Source organism: Lepus europaeus, chromosome 11, assembly GCF_033115175.1.
Source record: "Lepus europaeus isolate LE1 chromosome 11, mLepTim1.pri, whole genome shotgun sequence".
Classification (NCBI taxonomy): Eukaryota; Metazoa; Chordata; class Mammalia; order Lagomorpha; family Leporidae; genus Lepus; species Lepus europaeus.
The window spans coordinates 116502132-116521405 of record NC_084837.1 but is presented as its reverse complement, the minus strand read 5'-3'; the positions used below and the strand labels follow the sequence as shown (position 1 = coordinate 116521405).

At 43.0% G+C, this 19274-nt stretch overlaps 1 protein-coding gene across 7 annotated transcripts in view; it reads right to left on the bottom strand.

Moving 5' to 3' along the window:
- Positions 1–5514: 5514 nt before the first annotated feature.
- UACA (uveal autoantigen with coiled-coil domains and ankyrin repeats) overlaps positions 5515–19274 on the bottom strand; it is a 117559-nt gene continuing 103799 nt past the window's right edge. For 5 of the 7 annotated variants that reach the window (XM_062206556.1, XM_062206551.1, XM_062206557.1 and 2 more), the window contains 5 exons: positions 17663–17715; positions 12177–14912; positions 9926–10078; positions 8561–8626; positions 5515–5710 (listed from right to left, as the gene is read on the bottom strand). In XM_062206556.1, coding sequence (XP_062062540.1) covers positions 5639–5710; positions 8561–8626; positions 9926–10078; positions 12177–14912; positions 17663–17715 — 3080 coding nt within the window. In that variant the 3' untranslated portion in view covers positions 5515–5638. Of the gene's footprint in view, positions 5711–6013; positions 6098–8560; positions 8627–9925; positions 10079–12176; positions 14913–17662; positions 17716–19274 lie in introns of those variants that run through there. The other 2 variants (XM_062206553.1, XM_062206552.1) reach the window with 2 other exon arrangements.

Genomic DNA, 19274 nt, shown 5'->3' with positions numbered 1-19274 from the left:
GTTATTATTTTCTTGCTATATATGTATTCTTACATTTACCATATTATTGCACTTTTGTCTTAAACCTTAAGGCACTCTTTCCTAAAATCAATTCTCTAAGGCTAATTTTGTAGGAAAATTGACTTGATATTACTGTCATTAGGATTACTTTCCTATAGAAGAAGTAGAAACACGTGGAGGATGTAGATTCAAGTGCCACTACTACAGAACCAAATGTCAAAGTAACTGCTAAAACAAATCCAGAGCTCTTGCCCCTCTGAACAATCCAGTATAAGATTTATCATGGTTCTTGAAATATTATGGCAAGAAAGGTATCCACAAGTAAAACTTCAGAACTGTTCAGAGATTCTAAAGCAATTTTATTATAAATTCCTGGTATATTTCACCCCTGCTTGTTCTTAGCTCAAATGTAATTTAGCACTGCAAGTCATTCATGAAAAAATAGTATTTAAAAAGGCATAAAAAGGAGCGGCAAGATGGCGGAATAGGAAGGGAGCACATTGATAGTTCAGCAAGACACACAGGTTAATAAAAGTGGAGATACTGCAGGGTCAAGGAAGAGCAGGGGAAGAAACAGCAGCGGAAACTCTTCCGGAACTAGTGATTCACAGTGGACCTGCGTGGAGAGCGTGGGAGCCCAAGTTCGGGACACCAGCGGCAGACTCAACGCACCAGCGCTGGAACGCGAGGTGAGCCGAACCTCCATAGCCCGAGACACCAGCAGGCAAGCAGAAAGAGGAGACTAGAGGGAACGAGGCTTGAAACTCCGTGGGGAAAAGTTCACCAGGCTAACTAGAAGAGAGAGAGAAAAAAAAAAAGAAAAAAAGTGACCGATACGGACACGAGTTTCTCTCTCTCCGCTCACCCCTCAAAGGTGAGCAAGACAAAGAGCAGGCGCCATTTTGGACATACGTCATAAGCAAGGCGACCTCAGGTCTGCACCGGCCCTGAGCCTAGCAGAAAAACCTGACTCTGGGGGCAGGGGTGAAATAACAGGAGATCAGCATCTAACTTGGCAACCCAGTGGGAGACTGCAGGAGAATTGGAGCCCACACTGAGGGCAGCAGAGATTCCCTGTGTGGTCCTTGGGAAAGAGCTTCCAATCTCTGGCTCCTGTGGGTATATCATTCGCCTGCTAACTACCTCCAATTACGTTCAGCTGTGCGGAATTACTTCCCTTTTGAATCAAAAAAAAAAAAAAGAGAGAGAGATTTATCACGCCTAACCTGGAAGTGTCATCTTTGACACACCCTCAACCCTGAGGAACCAAACACAGCTCTCAGTCCACACTTATCTCAAGCCTCTAAGGCTCCACCAAAAGCAGACAGTCCACTTAATATAGAGCCATAGTGTAACAAGAAAAAACACCACAGTGAAGAAACCAAATATCTCCAACATGCCAAACAACAAACGCAAAAACCGAGGTAACAAGAACAAGGAAGACACTATGACGCCCCCAAATGAAAAAGACACCCCAGTGCAAGATTATGAAGATGATGAGATCGAAGAAATCCAAGAAGCAGATCTCAAAAAATTGATAAGAACATTAAGAAGTTCTCAAAAACAAATTCTTGAACTACAGAAATCCCTAATGGACAAGATAGAAAATCTCTCTCATGAAAATGAAATATTAAGGAGGAATCAAAATGAAATGAAACAACTAGTAGAACATGAAACTGTGATAGTGACAAAAAACCACAATGAAATGAAGAACTCAATAGATCAAATGACAAACACATTAGAGAGCCTTAAAAACAGAATGGGCAAAGCAGAAGAGAGAATATCAGACTTAGAAGACAGAGAACAGGAAAGGAAACAGGCAAACCAAAGAAGAAGAAATTAGAAATCTAAAAAATATTGTCGGGAATCTACAGGATACTATTAAAAAACCTAATATTCGGGTTCTAGGAGTTCCTGAAGGCATGGAGAGGAAGAAAGGATTAGAAGGCATTTTCAGTGAGATACTAGCAGAAAATTTCCCAGGTTTGGAGAAGGACAGAGACATCTTAGTACAGGAAGCTTATAGAACCCCTAATAAACATGACCAAAAGAGATCCTCAGCACGACACATTGTAATCAAACTCACCACAGTGAAACATAAAGAAAAGATTCTAAAAGGTGCAAGAGAGAAACGTCAGATCACTCTCAGAGGATCTCCAATTAGATTCACAGCAGACTTCTCATCAGAAACCCTACAAGCTAGAAGGGAATGGCGAGACATAGCCCACGTACTAAGAGAGAAAAACTGCCAGCCCAGAATATTATATCCTGCAAAGCTCTCATTTGTGAATGAAGGTGAAATTAAGACTTTTCATAGCAAACAGAAACTGAAAGAATTTGTTGCCACTCATCCTGCCCTGCAAAAGATGCTTAAAGATGTGTTACACACAGAAACACAGAAACATGGTCACCAATATGAAAGAAGGTAAAGGAAGGAAACCTCACAGCATAAGATCACAGGAAGCTCAATTTCTCTTTGACATAGAATTAAACTCTGATGCTCTGTTAAAGCAATGTGTTAAAGTAATCTAAAAACAAAAAGCAATTCAAATCAATTGGCAATCTACAAAAAGAGTTAAAGATTTTAAAAGCTATTATTAAAATTGCTATATTGGTCTATTATGCTATGTTATATGTGTGTACATATTGTATGTCCACATAGGAAATTTTATTAAGAGTTTTATTTTAAATGGCTTATAGATAAGATTGTCCATATATTTAAGCTGCTAAAATCAATCAAAGATACATTTTAATTTCTGTGACCTGAATCTGTGTATCATATGGTTTAAACTTGTTGGTAGAAAGAAACTAAAAACATTTTATATGGTTGTGCTTCAGTTTACTGGTTAAACAAACTACACCATCTTAGATATTTAAGAGGTGTTTTCAAATACATGATTCTTAAAATTTATAGAACGCATTGGACCTTCTGGTAACTGTTTTCTTAAGTTGTTATCTAATGGTCGAAATGGTTTGCTAAGTATTCATGTAATATTGCTATTGTCAGCAAGCGATCTAGGACTTGCTCCCTCATTTCTCTATTCTAAGCCCAACTTATTCTTTCATTTCTCTATTCTCTTCAAGCTAGGAAACTAATTCTATTATGAAGGAATCTGTAGGATGCACAATTTAATCTTTAGACCTTATAAAAGAGATGGCTAACATTTTTCTGTAATAGCATAGCCAAAATAAGAACTTAAATTATAATCTCATAGCTAGATTCACTTCGCCATCAGCGAAGTATACAGTAAGTAGAAAAAACCTCCCTTTCAGACCAAAGGGAAAGAAAGTTTTAAAGTGAGAATATAATTTTCCTCATGGGCATTGTCTACCTTAGAAAAACTACTACAGAACATGCCTGTGACTATAGACTTGTAGTTCAGGCCACCTAAGATTAGAGATGGAACATGGGCACTCCCTTGACTTGCATCCTCTGGTCTGCTTTAACACAAACCAGGAGGAAAAGAAAGCTAGGCGTCAGAAGCAATGGGTGGCAGGCCTATTAATGGCTGATCTGTACAGTGATCTGCCCTCAAGCAGACCCAACAGGCCAGTCCACTGCAGTGGCTTTCAATGTGGTAAGCCTGGGCTTCAGCAGAAGTCAGCTTGTGAAGAGCCCTGGCAGCTCTGCCAAGAGTTGGATCACTGGAAATGGACCTGCCCTGGAGTCGAAGGATGCCCAGGTCAGAGCCACAGATCTTATTGGCTCTAAGCTGAAAAGCCCTTCACTCAGCCCAACTTCCAAAGTGACCACTGCAGCTGAGGGGATGGTCAAGTAGGGTCAGTAACATTGCAGGCAGAACTGTAAATTTCTTATTAGAGATGCCCCCTGCCTTTACCTGGCCAGCTCTCCTCCCAGGCCAGCCAAATAATGAAAGTCAACAGAGTGCCTTCCCCCAGGAGGTTCACACCTCCCTTAGGATATATCCCATGTGAAGAGATAGATAGGTCTGGGCCTCTTAACTTATAAGGCCTAAAGCCCACCAGATTATTATCAAGCCCCTTCTATCAGGTTCTATTTGCCTCTCAATCAGAAAAATTACTTGTAGCTTAGATAGCACCTTTCTTAGCTCCTCTAATAATGACTCTGTCCTTTGTTCTAGACCCTGTCTAGCGCACTTGGGCCTCATTCCTTTGTAATCATAACCTCTACTCTACCACCAATGGCTCTACTCCCAACCTGTGTGTACTGATGGTCCTCTTCCCCACTTAATGCTGTATAATTGTTCAAACCTGGTAAATGCCACTCTTAGGATCATTGGTTACTATCCTCACTCTGTCTTTTATGACCTTGTCTAAATATGATTAGAGTCGGCAAACTTGGAAGGCTTCCATAGCCTTGGCAACTCATGACGACAGCCTAGGGTGGTTACTGGCGCCATAAACTAGAGTGTCAATTTGTTGGGTCAACAACAGGAGTCACTGTGCACTTGCTCCTCATGTGGGATCTCTGTCCTTAATGTGCTGTACATTTTGACTTAATGCTATAACTAGTACTCAAACAGTATGTTTCACTTTGTGTTTCTATGTGGGTGCAAACTGTTGAAATCTTTATATTAAATTGATCTTCTGTATATAAAGAGAATTGAAAATGAATCTTGATGTGAATGGAAAGGGAGAGGGAGCGGGAGAGGGGAGGGTTGTGGGTGGGAGGGAAGTTATGGGAGGGGGAAGCCATTGTAATCCATAAGCTGTACACTGGAAATTTATATTCATTAAATAAAAGTTAAAAAAATAAATAAATAAATAAATAAAAAGGCATAAAAGTCACTGGTGTAAGAATCAAGGGCACTCATCAAGTCACCACAAAGACAGAACCAGTCCAGCCAGGTCACAAGGCATTCCCTGAAATTCCAGTAGGTGTCACGGCTCCACTGAGCATCTGAAAGGTCTTTTGATCCACTTAATAGCAGGCCAGCGCCGTGGCTCACTAGGCTAATTCTCCACCTGTGGCGCCAGCACCCCAGGTTCTAGTCCTGGATGGGGCACTGGATTCTGTCCCGGTTGCTCCTCTTCTAGTCCAGCTCTCTGCTGTGGCCCGGGAGTGCAGTGGAGGATGGTCCAAGTGCTTGGGCCCCTGCACCCACATGGGAGACCAGGAGAAAGCACCTGGCTGGCTCCTGGCTTCGGATTGGCACAGCGCGCTGGCCGTGGCAGCCATTTGGGGGGTGAACCAACGGAAGGAAGACCTTTCTCTCTGTCTCTGTCTCTCTCTCACTGTCTAACTCTGCATGTCAGAAAGGAAAAAAAAAAAAAGTGGCCACCATTTGAATCAACAGCTCTGAAAGAATCTTTAAACAATTATTTCAGTCTAATCCCTCTTCCTATGGACCAGCTCTGATGGCTCAGGCATATCTAAGAAACTCAAAGGTTTAAATAAACACAGTCATTTATTCTTGAGAATCTAAGTGTTAATGCTGTTGGCCTAACTATACAATTAATATGTACAGAATGTAAGATGTGAACTGATGAGAAACTCAGTAACATACTTATTTCATTATAAGGACCGACAAGTGGAACAAAATTCATTTTATTTTAACTACACCAGCCCTGGAAGGCCAAGCAAAGGCTAAGGAGTTGCACCCAGAACATTCAGCACCAACAGGAAAAGGCAGACCTTGGCGGACACAGCCGGCTGCTAGCACACGAGCCCCTGCCGCATTTGGATGATCTGAAGCAAGGCGGCCTGAACATCCTCATCCATGTGGCCCTGGAGAGACACAAGAAAGGGGAGAAACACTGGGTCAGCTTCAGTTAGCTGAGAGTTTTGCAGATGATAACTATTAACACTCCAACCAACAGAGTTTAAACACCCATTTCCTACACACTGTGGCTGCAACTGCAGACTATCATCCAGTTTAACATCTGCCAGGACCCAAAGTGAAAAATGATAACTCTTGTTCAACTACACCTCCCCCCTTACTGATGAAAGTGACTGTCTTGTCACATGAATATTAGCCACGTGTATTTTTAATGTTTATCTGAGAGACAGAAAGTTTGTGAGAGCACCCATCACCTGGTTCACTCTTCAAATGCCTGCAAAGATCAAGGTCAGGTTGAGGTGGAAGCTGGGAGCCAGGAACTGATTCCAGGTCTCCTATTTGGGAGGCAGGAAACAATTACTTGAGCAATTAGCTAGCTGCAGCCTCCCAGGGTCTGCACTGACAGAAAGCCTGAGTGAGGAGCCAGAGCCAGGAATACAATCCACTCCAACATGGGACACAGGCATCTCAGAGTTACGGTAAATGCCTGCTCCAGCCTTGTGTATTGTTGTTAAAGAAACACTAGATTTTACAAAGTAGCAAGAGGATGGTTACAGGGAATTTAATATGGTGAGCTTACAAACCTGCTACACTTGTTTTTTCTTGTTTTTCTTTTTTTGCTTTCACTGGAGTACATGAACAGGATTCGGCACAGTATTTCCCATTCATGCAAAAAGTTCTGCTTCCAAATCCTGTTTCTTTAACATTAGGATGAACTTCAAACATTCACCATATTGACCTATCTGTCTTAGTTAACTTTATGATGTCCGAAGACAAGACTATTTCAAATGTCAACTGCTTTTGTGAGGATTCATTAACTACTAGTAGAAAATAATTTCAAATTTCAAATGTATTTATTATACAAATAGAAATGCTTATTAGTTTACTTTGTCATTCAGTGACAGCAAAGTCTTTCTCCCTTGGCCGACACCAATGAGCTCCTCACCCTCCCTACCACAGTTCTCTGTTCCTTTCTACCTCCCTGCCAACCTTCCTATCCCAGGGTTCACTAGGAGGTGTCTCCCCTGAATGCAAGAAACCTTGAAGTTGCAGCCTATCTTCTATCGATGCAAGACAGAGAAGCTACAGCTATCATCTTCTGATTCATTCTTGTTGACTGGTTTATCTCCATCTCCTATAGAAAAGGTCAGCCTAATAATTTTCAGACTGCTTTTTATTATTTTATATCATGTTCTCGGTTTAAAGATGTCTTTCTTTGAATATATTTTTGAAAACCTTCCCTGCTCCCTCCTTTCCTTCCCTCTTTCATGTTTTTATTTACACAGTGTCACTCAACACACTTCAAACACAAATGGCTCCTCTTACCTCTCTGGTCTCTACAAACCACATCTCCTTTATCACATCATCCTAAGAAACCTGTTCTGAGACATCAGAGATGCTTTTCATGGGGCTTTCACAGAGCATGAAGTACATTCTTCTCATGTGAAACATTTTTTTTTTTTTGACAGGCAGAGTGGACAGTGAGAGAGAGACAGAGAGAAAGGTCTTCCTTTTGCCGTTGGTTCACCCTCCAATGGCCGCCACGGTAGCGCGCTGCGGCCAGCACACCGCGCTGATCCGATGGCAGGAGCCAGGTGCTTCTCCTGGTCTCCCATGGGGTGCAGAGCCCAAACACTTGGGCCATCCTCCACTGCACTCCCTGGCCACAGCAGAGAGCTGGCCTGGAAGAGGGGCAACTGGGACAGGATCGGTGCCCCGACCGGGAATAGAACCCGGTGTGCCGGCGCCGCAAGGCGGAGGATTAGCCTGTTGAGCCACGGCGCCGGCCCATGTGAAACATTTTTTAGTGTGATTTTTTCAAACAGCTTTCTCAGTATACTTCCGAAAGACGGAATTCAAAATCTATGCTTCACTGAGTCTAAGGCTCAGTAAACCATTAATATCTCTTAAAAGATGTATTTTCTTTTTTATAAAGATTTATATATTTATTTGAGAGACAGAATTATAGACAGAGAGGGACAGACAAAGAAGTCCTCCACCCACTGGTTCACTCCCCAAATGGCAACAATGGCCTGGGATGAGCTGTTTCGAAGCCAGGAGCCAGGAGTTTCCTCCAGGTCTCCCACGTGGGAGCAGGGGCCCAACCACCTAGGCCATCTTATACTGCTTTCCCAGGCCATCAGCAGGTAGCTGGATCATAAGTAGAACAATTGAGACTGGAACCACCACCAGCGCCCGAATGGGATGTCGGCACACAGGAAGCGGCTTAACCTACTCCTCCACAGTGCCGGCCCCTATTTGTCTTTATATATTACAATTACAATTATATGCATGTCATTTTTGCACTTTTCCAGTATTTCCTGTATTTGAAAGACATATTCCTATGCTATCAAGAAACTTATGAAGTCCTTTCCGTGCTCCTCTTGGTTGGCAGCATTGTGAGGATCATTACTATCATGCTCCAAGAGGTCTAGGGTGTGGAGGGAGAGGAGGTTAGGGATATCACCCAGATTATTATGAAGATTATCATGATCACTATGGCTGTGATTACCAAACTATCATGGTGCCAGCCCACACATTAACTTCAGCAAGGACAACATAACACGTACTAACAAACTATCTATGCCCTGAGTGACAACCCAATGAGACAGCAACAACTTAACATGCTTTATTGCCAATAAATTTGTAAATCTGGGGGGGATATAAGCAACCCATAATGAAAAGAAAGCATATTGCACAGTTACTTTGAATTACCAATTATTTCACATGAATTTACATGAAATAAAACACTATTTAATCTAAATATTATCATTTCCATAAGTGAAATAATTCCTTACCTGTGCAGCACTAAGAAGGTGTGTGCGATAAATTGCAATTACTTCTTGGTGCTGTCTCTCAGCATCCTAGAAATGTAGACAGATTAGAAAATCAGCATTCGTGTGTCCAAACAGAGGCCTCTCTCCATAGCTGGAACTCCATGCTGACAGGAATAGGACACTCTCACCCTGACAGGGCTTAGCACGCAGTCAGGAACACAATAATAATGCAAAAATAATTCCAATCCTTTACCCTTTTTATAAGACATAAATCAGCACTTTGCTATAATTAGCCTGTTGGCCAATAGTGGTAAAAAACAAACACTTAAAAAATAAGCTTCTTCTACTCAAAAACAATACATAACCAATTCCTACATAATATTTAGCATTTCTATGTCTATTGGCTCATTCAATTAAAAAAGTAAACCAGGAAACAATCAATTCTTATTCTACTTTATGGATGAGCAAGCCAAGAACTAAAGGGAATGTTCCATTCACTTTTAGGTAGTAGACCTTACACACAGCTCCATTTTTTTAAAAAAGATTTATTTATTTATTTATTTATTTATTTGAAAGGCAGAGCGAGAGAGAGAGAACGAGAGAGAGAGAAAGGAAGAGAAAGAGAGATGTTCTATCACTGGTTCACTCCCCAAATGCCTACAAAAATGGGGGATGGGCCAGGCCAAAGCCAGGAGCCTGGAACTCCAACCAGGTCTCCCACATGAGTGGCAAGGACCCAAGGGCTTGGGCCACCTTCTGTTGCTTTCCTAGGTGCAGTAGCGTGGAGCAGGTTTGGAAGTGGAGCAGACGGGACTTGAACCAGCACTTGTGTGGGATACTGCATTTCAGGCAGCAGCTTGATCTGCTGCACCACAGTTCCAGTCCCACAGCTCTCTTACCTCAAAATCCAGGGGCTTTCTTTCAATGTATAAGGATATAAACTCTAAGACCACAAGCACATCTCTTCATAATAAGATAAAAGTTCAGAAAAACTCTAGAAGGCCAATATTTTAGAGAGGATCCTGTAGCAGGAAAGATGCAGGACTGGGAGCCAGCCAAGCCCAGGTTTAATTCCAGCCATATGACCCCAGGCATCAAGGCTTTTAATCTATGTTAACTTATGAATGAAACACATTGCAACCTGCATTGTAGAATTCTGAAGAAGACAAAGTTTAGAGACAATGTATGTAAAATGCTTAAAGTACCTCCTGCCATACAGTGGGCACCCAACAACTATTATCACACTAGCGGTATAGGTAACTTTTGCAAAAATGATCGCATGTGTGGATCTGGACACGCTACTCATCAGATCCATCTCTGAGGCAGCCTTGCACATCCCAGCTAACAGGGTCTCCCTAGTACAGCCCCTCCCCTCTGCTTACTCACAGCCAGTTGCCGCTGCAGGGATTTCACCTGGTGCTGCAGACTGTCAATGAGCTGGCTCTGCCTCTTGGTGGGGCTCCCGCTCATGTGGGTGAGTTGGGAAAGGCCATGGAGTGCCTGCTTCAGCCTTTCGACATCATTAAGCAGTTCAGTTATCTTTAGAAATAGAGAAAACAGTTGTGAGACAAACACAGATTTTTCACTTACCCACTGATGATGAATATCTTTGCACAGGAATCATTTCTTACTTGAGACACAAACTTCATCTTTATCTTCCAGAAAACTGAGGTATGAATACTGACAATACATACAATATAATTCTATTTCATCAATGAAACTCATCTCAGTATACCCCTTACAAAAGAAATACCAAGGGAAGAAGTAATTTCACAGAAATTCTAAAGTTTAAGAAGAAACTCAGTTTCCAGTTATAAAAAAAATTTACCATTCATTCGAGAGGCAGAGAGACACAGAGACACAGAGACAACCCCCATGCACTAGCTCATCCCCAAACACCCAAAACTCTTTCTGCTGGCCTGGACCCAAGTCTTTAAGCCAACACCTGCAGCCTCCCCAGAGTGCATGTTAGCAGAAAGCTGGAATTGAGAGCACAGCCAGCAGTCAAACACCAGTACCACCATGTGGGACGTGGGCATCTTAACCACGAGGGCAAACGGCCCACTTCAGTCTTCTTACGTAAAGCAGTCCTGTGTCCCTTAACAGCACGGGTGCATTCTCAGACATGGGTCACTAGGCAATTGTGTCACCCTGTGAGCATCACAGAGTAATTCACACAAACAGATGGATATGAGGTCCCTGGGCAACTCCACCACATGGGTGATCATTGGCTCAAACACTGTGATGTGACACACGACTGCACAGAAATCCCTATGAGGGGACAGACACAATCTGCAGATGATGATCAGAACACAAGGGGGGGGGCTCCTCCAGCAGAGCATGAGAAGTCAAGAGCACAGCTCACGTTAATGCCCTGCTCCAATCAAGAGCCGTGTTATTTAAGACAACTGACTAGGGTTGTGGGATGAACACAGGCTGTACCGTCAGACACATGGGACTTGTGTGAGCCTGGCTACTTCCCCTTTACTTTTCTGAGGCTCTGTGTCCTTCCTGGTGAAAACCAAAAAATCGTTCAGCATTAAGAAAATCAAACCCAGTGATAAATGTATGCCTAGCACCTAATATGTGCTCAATAAACGGAACTTGAAGGTAATGTCAATAATTAGCCATTAAAATTATATACTTCTATACTCAGAACCAACTTCCCAACAAGCATTTAAACACTAGATAACATGGCATGATGTGCCAGAGCTGAGGACCTACCCTCTCTGAGGAGGGCTGGGGCTGGGGCTGTTTTCACTCAATAACCTACCTGGCAGGTAGAAGCTTTAATAATTGCTTGTCAGATTGATAAAACAATAACCTTCACACCTCATCTTCCTACTACAAAGCTACTGCAAATACTAGAGTCAAAATACCATTGAGTACCTGTTCTGTAAATTATACGAAAGATAAGAAGGAGAAGCTATACACCCTGCTCTAAAAGATCAGCTACACAATTCAAACAGTGTAATGCCTGTTTCAAATGGATGGCAAAGAAAAAAAAGAAAGAAAAGAGAAAGAAACTCAAGTGCTTTGGAAGAAGAACCATGTGTGCACTTAGGCTATATTGCTCAGTGAGGGCAACAGGTGACAGGATAAGACATTACAGAATGTTTAGGATTCAACTCAGTGAGAACAGCAGGACGTGATGGGTGAGGAGACTAGTCCACAGAACTATATGGCGACACAAAGATGATGAGTTGGAGGCTCGGTCTGTGGGGACAAGTGAGAGCCAAGGTCAAGTCTAGGATGCTCCCCAGGGTCATGGGTTCCTTGCAGCCCAGAAACATCTTTCTGGTCCTCCCCTGCATCCCCAATCCTTACATGTCATAAACCACTGGATTACCTATGAGACAAGTGAACCTGAGTCTCATCTTCCTACAACTCTTGGCTGCACCAACCAAAACAAAAGACAGGAAACTGGTTTTGATTTTGTGTTATCCCACTTTTATAACATTCAGAATTTCTTGCACAGCAGCAGTTTAACTGCACAGGTGGTGGTGAGTGGAGCCTTTGTTAAAACTGTTATGAGCCTGGCTGTGCGATGCTATGGCAGAACCCCATTCTCCTTCTACTGTGGCAGGTGTGCCCTGGGGTTTCCAACACAGAGCCGTGCAGGCTGTTTGGCGCCTACCTTATCATCTTTGGCTTCAAGTTGTTTAGCAGATTCTTGAATTCTTCTCTGCAGCTCTGTGACTGTTGTTAGGGACCGATCGCATCGTTCCTTCTGATCCTTGATCTCCTGCTCCAGGTTGAAATGTAGAAATTCCTTCTCTTCTTTTGTGGGCAGCTCTTTCTTTTTGGCATGCAAAACCTCCTCACAGACTTCCTCATACTTTCTATTCAGATTGGCCAGTCTTTCATTTAAGTTAGCAATCTGTGCCTCCAAATCACTTTTCATTGCCTTGTGTTTAGACAAATCAACTACCTCTCTAGTTTCCAACTGTTTTAATGCCTGCTGAGTCCTCTGAACCTCGGACTGGAGTTTAGAGACGTCTTCAGTTCTGCGTTGGCTCTCCTCTTCCTTTTCTCTCAGACGTGCCCGGATGAGTCCAACCTCCTTCTCCAAAGTTCCCTTCACCTGCAAGTGCTCGGCCAGGGCCACAGAAGAGTTTTTCTGATTCTCCAGCAGCTGGCGCAGTGTGGTCACCGTCTGCTGCTCTTCCTCAAGGCACCTTTGTTTCTTCTTCAGCTCTTGCTCTAAATGCTCGATGGTGCCATTCAGGCTGCTTTTCAGAGCCTCCACCTGTTCCAACGGAACGTGCTGCTGCAGAAGGCTGTGCGCTGCCAGCACCTCCGAGGCCTGTTTGGCACTGGCTTCCACCAGCTTCTCCTTCTCCTTCTTGACATCTGTGTACTTCTGTGACAGGTCTTGGACCTGCTTGCTTAGCTCTTCTGACTTTTTGCTGAAAGCTCTTTCCTTTTCATGGGAGTTCTCAATCAGAACACTCTTATCCTGTAAATCTTTCTGAAGAGCCAAGATTTCCTTCTTAAGCTTTTCATTCTCTTCCGTGCTCTTCTTGGCCTCTTCCTCTCTGACTCTACACTTCTGTATCTGCTCTGACAACTGTTCTCTGAGTTCCTTCTCCGTGGCTTTGAATTTTTGCTCACATTCTTCAAAGCTGATAATGGGAGCATATTTTAGCTTAATGCATTCCTGTATTGTGTCGAGTTCCTTCTTCTGGGCCTGAATCTCGGCATGCAGCGTGAGGATCTCCTCCTGGCCTTTTGTGTAGTCAGCCAGCATGTCTGCCTTGTCGGCCTGTGCCTTCTCCACACTCTTACGCAGCGCACTCACCTGTGCCTTGTGCTCTTCCAGGCTGATGTACTCAGCTTTAATGTGATTCTGAGTGTTTTCCAGCTTTCTTTTTAATACTTCATTCTCATCTCTTACTTTCAGAAATTCTTGATTCGACTCTTCTGACTTTTTCTTCACATCTAGTAGTTCTCTCTTAGTTTTATCTAATGCGTTGCTCAGTGCCATTTTAATGTCTTCGTGGGTCTTGACTGGCACGTACTGAACATGCAGAGTCTTTTTCCAGTGAGTGTTTTCAGACGTGAGTGCATGTATTTTCTCTTGATCTTCCGCACATTTTTTATTACGTTCAGACAGCTCTTCCTTCAGCTCAGCAATCCTGGACTGCAGAGCCGTTACCTCTTCCTCGTGTTTCTCAGGAGGCACATACACAGTCTCCAGGCGGCTAACATCCGTGCGTAAATTCTCATTCTCCAGCAGCAACTTCTCCGCTTCCAACTTCTTTTCTGTGTATTTTTGAGTCACGTCTAAAAGCTTCCTGTTCAAACCTTCAATATCCACACCATGTGACTTTTTCAGTTCTTGGTTTACTTTTAAAGGGACATAATCATTTTTAATTTCCATGGTCAGATTATGCACTTGCTGGTTGAGGAACTTATTATCCAGACAGACCTTTTCCATTTCCTTTTGTAAAGTCTGATTTTTCATTGTTAACTCAGTGATCTTCTTCGCAAGCTCTCCGGACTTCTGCTCAAGGCTGCTCTTGAGCTGCTCATGCTCCTCTGGTCTAATTCGCTGAGCAAGCTTGGCCTTAACATCCTCCACTTCTTTCTTTAACTGTCGAATTTCACTGAGTGCTTTTTCATATTCTCTTTCTGTATCCATTAACTTTTTTGCTTTCTCATTCACTTCACTGGATAATAAGCTCTTCATGCTTTCAAATTTCACTTTTGGAATGGAAAGGGCCAACTCCGCTGATAATTCTTTTAACTGCCCTTCCATCTCCACCACCCTTCTCCCTTCCTTCTCCTGCTGCATTTCGCACACACTCACGTCCTTTTGCAGTCGCTTGTTTTCTTCTAACAGCTTGCTCCTGTCCCTCTTGCACTCCTCCACCAGCATCTCGCTTTGTTTGATTTGGTTTCTTAACTTCCCCACTTCTGCTGACGCCCCTTCATATTTTGCTTTCGTGTCTCTCAGCTGCTCCTTCAGCTCCTCGACGAGCCTGAGACTCCCTGTGGCTGCCTCACTTGTGAGGTGCTCTTTGAGAGCCAGAAAATGGGTCTGCATTTGCTTCACTTTGCCTTCCGACTCGTACATCCTCTTCTGCACGTCCTTCAGTGCATCTTCCAGCTGCTTGATCTGTTCGTCCGAGTCCTCCTTGACCCGCTCACACTCCAACGCCAGCGCTTTGCACTCAGCCACCTTGTGAGCCAGCTCATTCTGGAGCTTGAGTCGGTCTTGTTTTGCTGAGTCACAGAAAGTTCGCATTGCTTCTAACTCTTTCTTTAAAATTTCATTTTCAGAGTATGAAGTTTGGCCAGGTGAAGATAGCTCCAGAGGTCTCAACATAGATCTGCTTTGCATGTGAGCTTGTATGCCCAGGGAAGGACACTGGAAAAGGAAAAGAGACACCGGTCACAAAGCCTGGAGAAGACACTCCCCACATTACGTGCCAAACTTTCAGAAAGTTTCAACTTCATCAGGGGTCAAAGCGTTTTCAGGCTATCAAGATGGGGGACTTTTATGGTAAGAAAAATAGTTCTTGACATAATTTCCTTAACACGCTCAGAACATTTTAAAAGTTCTGCTCACTAGAGTGTGTTTCTGGCAGAATAAAGAAGGAAAATAGCTGTAGTCTCAGGACTCTATTTCCTTTCTTTCCTGTTCAACACATCTACCCAACACAAGAAAAAAGGCTGTAGCGAAACACATTTATTTACTCTTTCCATGGCTTACGGCACACAATGTGCTCAGAACGCCAACAGAACCTTTGAATAAAATAAAGCCTTCGATTTTAAATATGAAATTGCATTGCATATTATTTAACTTCTTTTTTTTAAGATTTATTCATTTATTTGAAAGTCAGAGTTACAGAGAGAAGGAGAGGCAGAGAGAGAGAGGTCCTCCATCCACTAGTTCACTCCCCAATTGGCCCCAACAGCCAGAGCTGGGCCGATCCAGAGCCAGGAGCCAGGAGCCTCTTCCGGTCCTCCCACGGGGTGCCGAGAGCTTTCCAAGGCCACAGCAGAGAGCTGGATAGGAAGTGGAGCAGCCAGGACCTGAACTGGTGCCCATATGGGATGGCAGCACTGCAGGCGGCAGCTTTACCACTATACCACAGCGCCAGCCCCTTTAACTTCTAGTAACAGATATAACTTCTGAGTGCCTTCACTGTTAACTCCAATATGTTCTTTCATTTATAAAAATAACAACCCAATGAATCAAGCTAGTAGAAGACTTGTCAAGAGAACATGGAGCAACTCAGGAAAAAAGACAAGTACCCTTCTCTCAAACACGACAGACTGATAGACTAGTATTTAGCACATCATCTCAGGATATCATGTGACTGATGGCTTGTCCCCTCTATTAAACACTGACCAAAAGAAGGAGCACATAATTAAACTTCTCAGAAAAACAGTTAAAATATCAGAGCACACAATGACAAAAGATACAATTTAAGTATTTTTATTTTCCTCGGCCTTTACAGGTACTCATTTTTGACAAAAGGACATGTGTTATAAATACATTAGGCAGGTTTTACTGTTACTTTAATTTGAGCTGCCTTCCATTACATCAAGAAAATTGACAACATGAAACACAGTCCTAGGCATGGTGTCCTTCTAAACTGTCTCTCAATTTATTGATTAACTTTTAAACTAAGACTACTATAATTTACCAAGAAATTATTTACACAGCTTCATGACTTCCATACTTGTTTTACTACAATCAGATGCCTATCTAATCTTTTTAAATACTTGTCAGTTAATAACGATTCTCTCAATTTAGCTTCTTAGAATTTTCCATCGTGGGGCCAGCATTGTGGCATAGCAATAAAGCCATTGCCTGGGATACTGGCATCCCATTTGGGTGCCATCTCAGGGCCTGGAAGCTCCTTTTTTTTTTTTTTTTTTTTTTTTTTTTTTTTTTTTTTTTTTTTTTTTTTTTTTTTCCGGACAGGCAGAGTGGATAGTGAGAGAGAGAGACAGAGAGAAAGGTCTTCCTTTTTGCTGTTGGTTCACCCTCCAATGGCCGTTGCAGCTGGCGCGCTGTGGCCGGCGCATCGCGCTGATCAGAAGCCAGGAGCCAGGTGCTTCTCCTGGTCTCCCATGCGGGTGCAGGACCCAAGGACTTGGGCCATCCTCCACTGCACGCCCGGACCATAGCAGAGAGCTGGCCTGGAAGAGGGGCAACTGGGACAGAATCTGGCGCCCCGACCGGAACTAGAACCTGGTGTGCCGGCGCCGCAAGGCAGAGGATTAGCCTATTGAGCCGCAGCGCCGGCCTGAAGCTCCACTTCTGATCCAGCTCCCTGCTATTGGCCTAGCAAAAGCAGTGGAAGGTGACCCAAGTGTACGGACCCATGCCACCAATGTGGGAGACCTGGATGAGGCTCCTGGCTCCTGGCTATGGTCTGCCCAGCCCTGGTCCCTGCAGCTATCTGGGGAGTGAACCAGAGGATGGAAGATATCTCTCTCTCCCCTTCCCCTCCTACTCTCTGTCTTTCCCTCTCTCTCTTTAACTCGCTCAAACAAATAAACCTTTAAAAATAAAGAATTTTCCATCTTAAATAAATCTTAGATATCAAACTAGGTAAATCACCCTGCCTACAAAGAAAGACATGGTAAAACAAAACAATATTTATCAGTTTGGCACCACAGAAGGTGCCAAAAATACAAACCTTGACTCTATGGGAAAGAAAACCAGAGAAGCAGATAACAGTTAACAATATGGGCCACACTCCTGAAAGCTTTCTTTATTTTGATTTGAATTTCTGAAACATCCACTTCTGAAATATCCATTTCATTGTAAGGAAAATACAGTGCAAAGCCAAAGCACATTTATTATTCATACTTGGTTTCCCATTTAAATGGGCAAATATGAAGAGCTAACAGATCACCGTTTTAGAATACAGGTTTACTATCAGACAATACTGCAACTCCACACACTTCCCTAAACTATCATTTTACACACTCCAAGGGGCACCAGACGCTGCATCATTTGCTTTCAGTAAACACAAGAAGGTAAGAACCATTTTAACACATATACTTCACTTTAGATACAATGCTGCTTCTTCTTTATACAAAGACCCAAACAGCTTCTTTAGATATTTTTTTAAATTAAAAAAAAGTAACAAGTATTACCTGTGAATCGGTCATATACATTTGACCCTGTTTAAGAAGCATATCTTCTTTTCCTGAATAAATTCAATCAGATAACATTAGCTCAAGTATCCACATTTCAAGAGGCTATTATGAACTTGTTATTGTTTCTTATTTATTACTCAAACAAAATAGAAGCAACAGGTACAACATAAAATTATCCTTACTCTAAATATCCATACTGTTTCCTTATTTCCATAAAATAAGAGAAGTATCTACAGCCTAGTGAAGAACAAATACTATCTCAATTTTTAGATATATGTAATCTTCTAAGATTAAACAGGCAAACAATTATTATTTTAAATGTTTCTTATAAGCAGTCAAAACAGAAACAGCATTCTTGAAATTTATATGATAACATGATTTTTACACTTAGCTAAAATATTTTTAACTATTTATTAGAAAGCGACTTCCAGTTGAAGATGGTGGAACAGGGAGGGAGCTCACTGCTTTAGTCTAGGGGAAGACAGTTAAAAAATTACAGTGGAGAGATGCGGTCTCAGGGGAGGATTAGGGAGAAAACGGCAGAGGGAATTCCACGCAAACTGGGGGGACACAGTGGACCTACGTGGAGGTGTGGACGCCCACAACTCAGGACCCCAGCAGCCGAGAGCCTCAGCCCCAGGTTTGGAGTGAGGTGAGACCAGACTGCAGCAGCCCAAGCCCCTGGCGATAAAGCTGCAGGAAGAGCCTGACATAGGCCTAGCTTAGAGCCCTGTTGGGGACAGTGTTCCTGCCAACCTAGAGGGAACAAAAGGGGGCACATTTCTCTCTCCCTGACCACCTGGCACCAGCATCCTATAACTAGCCGAGAGAGGGCGGGCACCATTTTGGACATACTTAACAACTGCCCAGCTCATGTCTGTGTGCCCAGCAACCAGCCAAGAGGAGACGCCTGAGCCAGGCTGGGAGAACTGACAGGAGACTGGGTGCTCCTGAGCCTGGAGGCCTTGTGTGCCAGGAAGTTCACAGTGTGCCAGTTCACAGTGTGGAAACACTGTGGCTGCTTGTGAGGGCGCAGGGTGTGGCTGGGACTTTAGGCAGTCATTGTGGGTGGTTCCACATGCTCGGGGCACTCTGCTTCCCCGGTGAGGGTCGTTGCTGCAGGAAACATGTTCACACCAAGGACTGCAAGGATGCTATATGCAGTCCTTGTGGCAGCACAATGAAAACTGTACCCACTGGGCTAGCACCCAGGCATAGGTCTCCTTTGAGAAGAGGAGGTGAGCGTAAGAATATGCCAATAGAACACAACAAATTTGGAACTTCCCAATTTGTAGAAAGAAAGTGACACCCAAGTACAGGAAGCAGACAGAACTCCTAATAGGCATTACCAGAAAAGATCTTCACCATAACAATAGTAAAACTCTCCACAGTAAAACATAAAGAAAATGTTCTTTTTTTTTTTTTTTTAATTTTTGACAGGCAGAGTGGACCATAAAGAAAATATTCTAATATGTGCAAGAGAAAAATGCCAGAGGATCTCCAATTAGACTCACAACTGACTTCTCATCAACAACCTTACAGGCTAGGAGAGAATGATGAGATATATTCCAAGTCTTTTTTTTTTTTTTTTTTTTTTTTTTTTGGACAG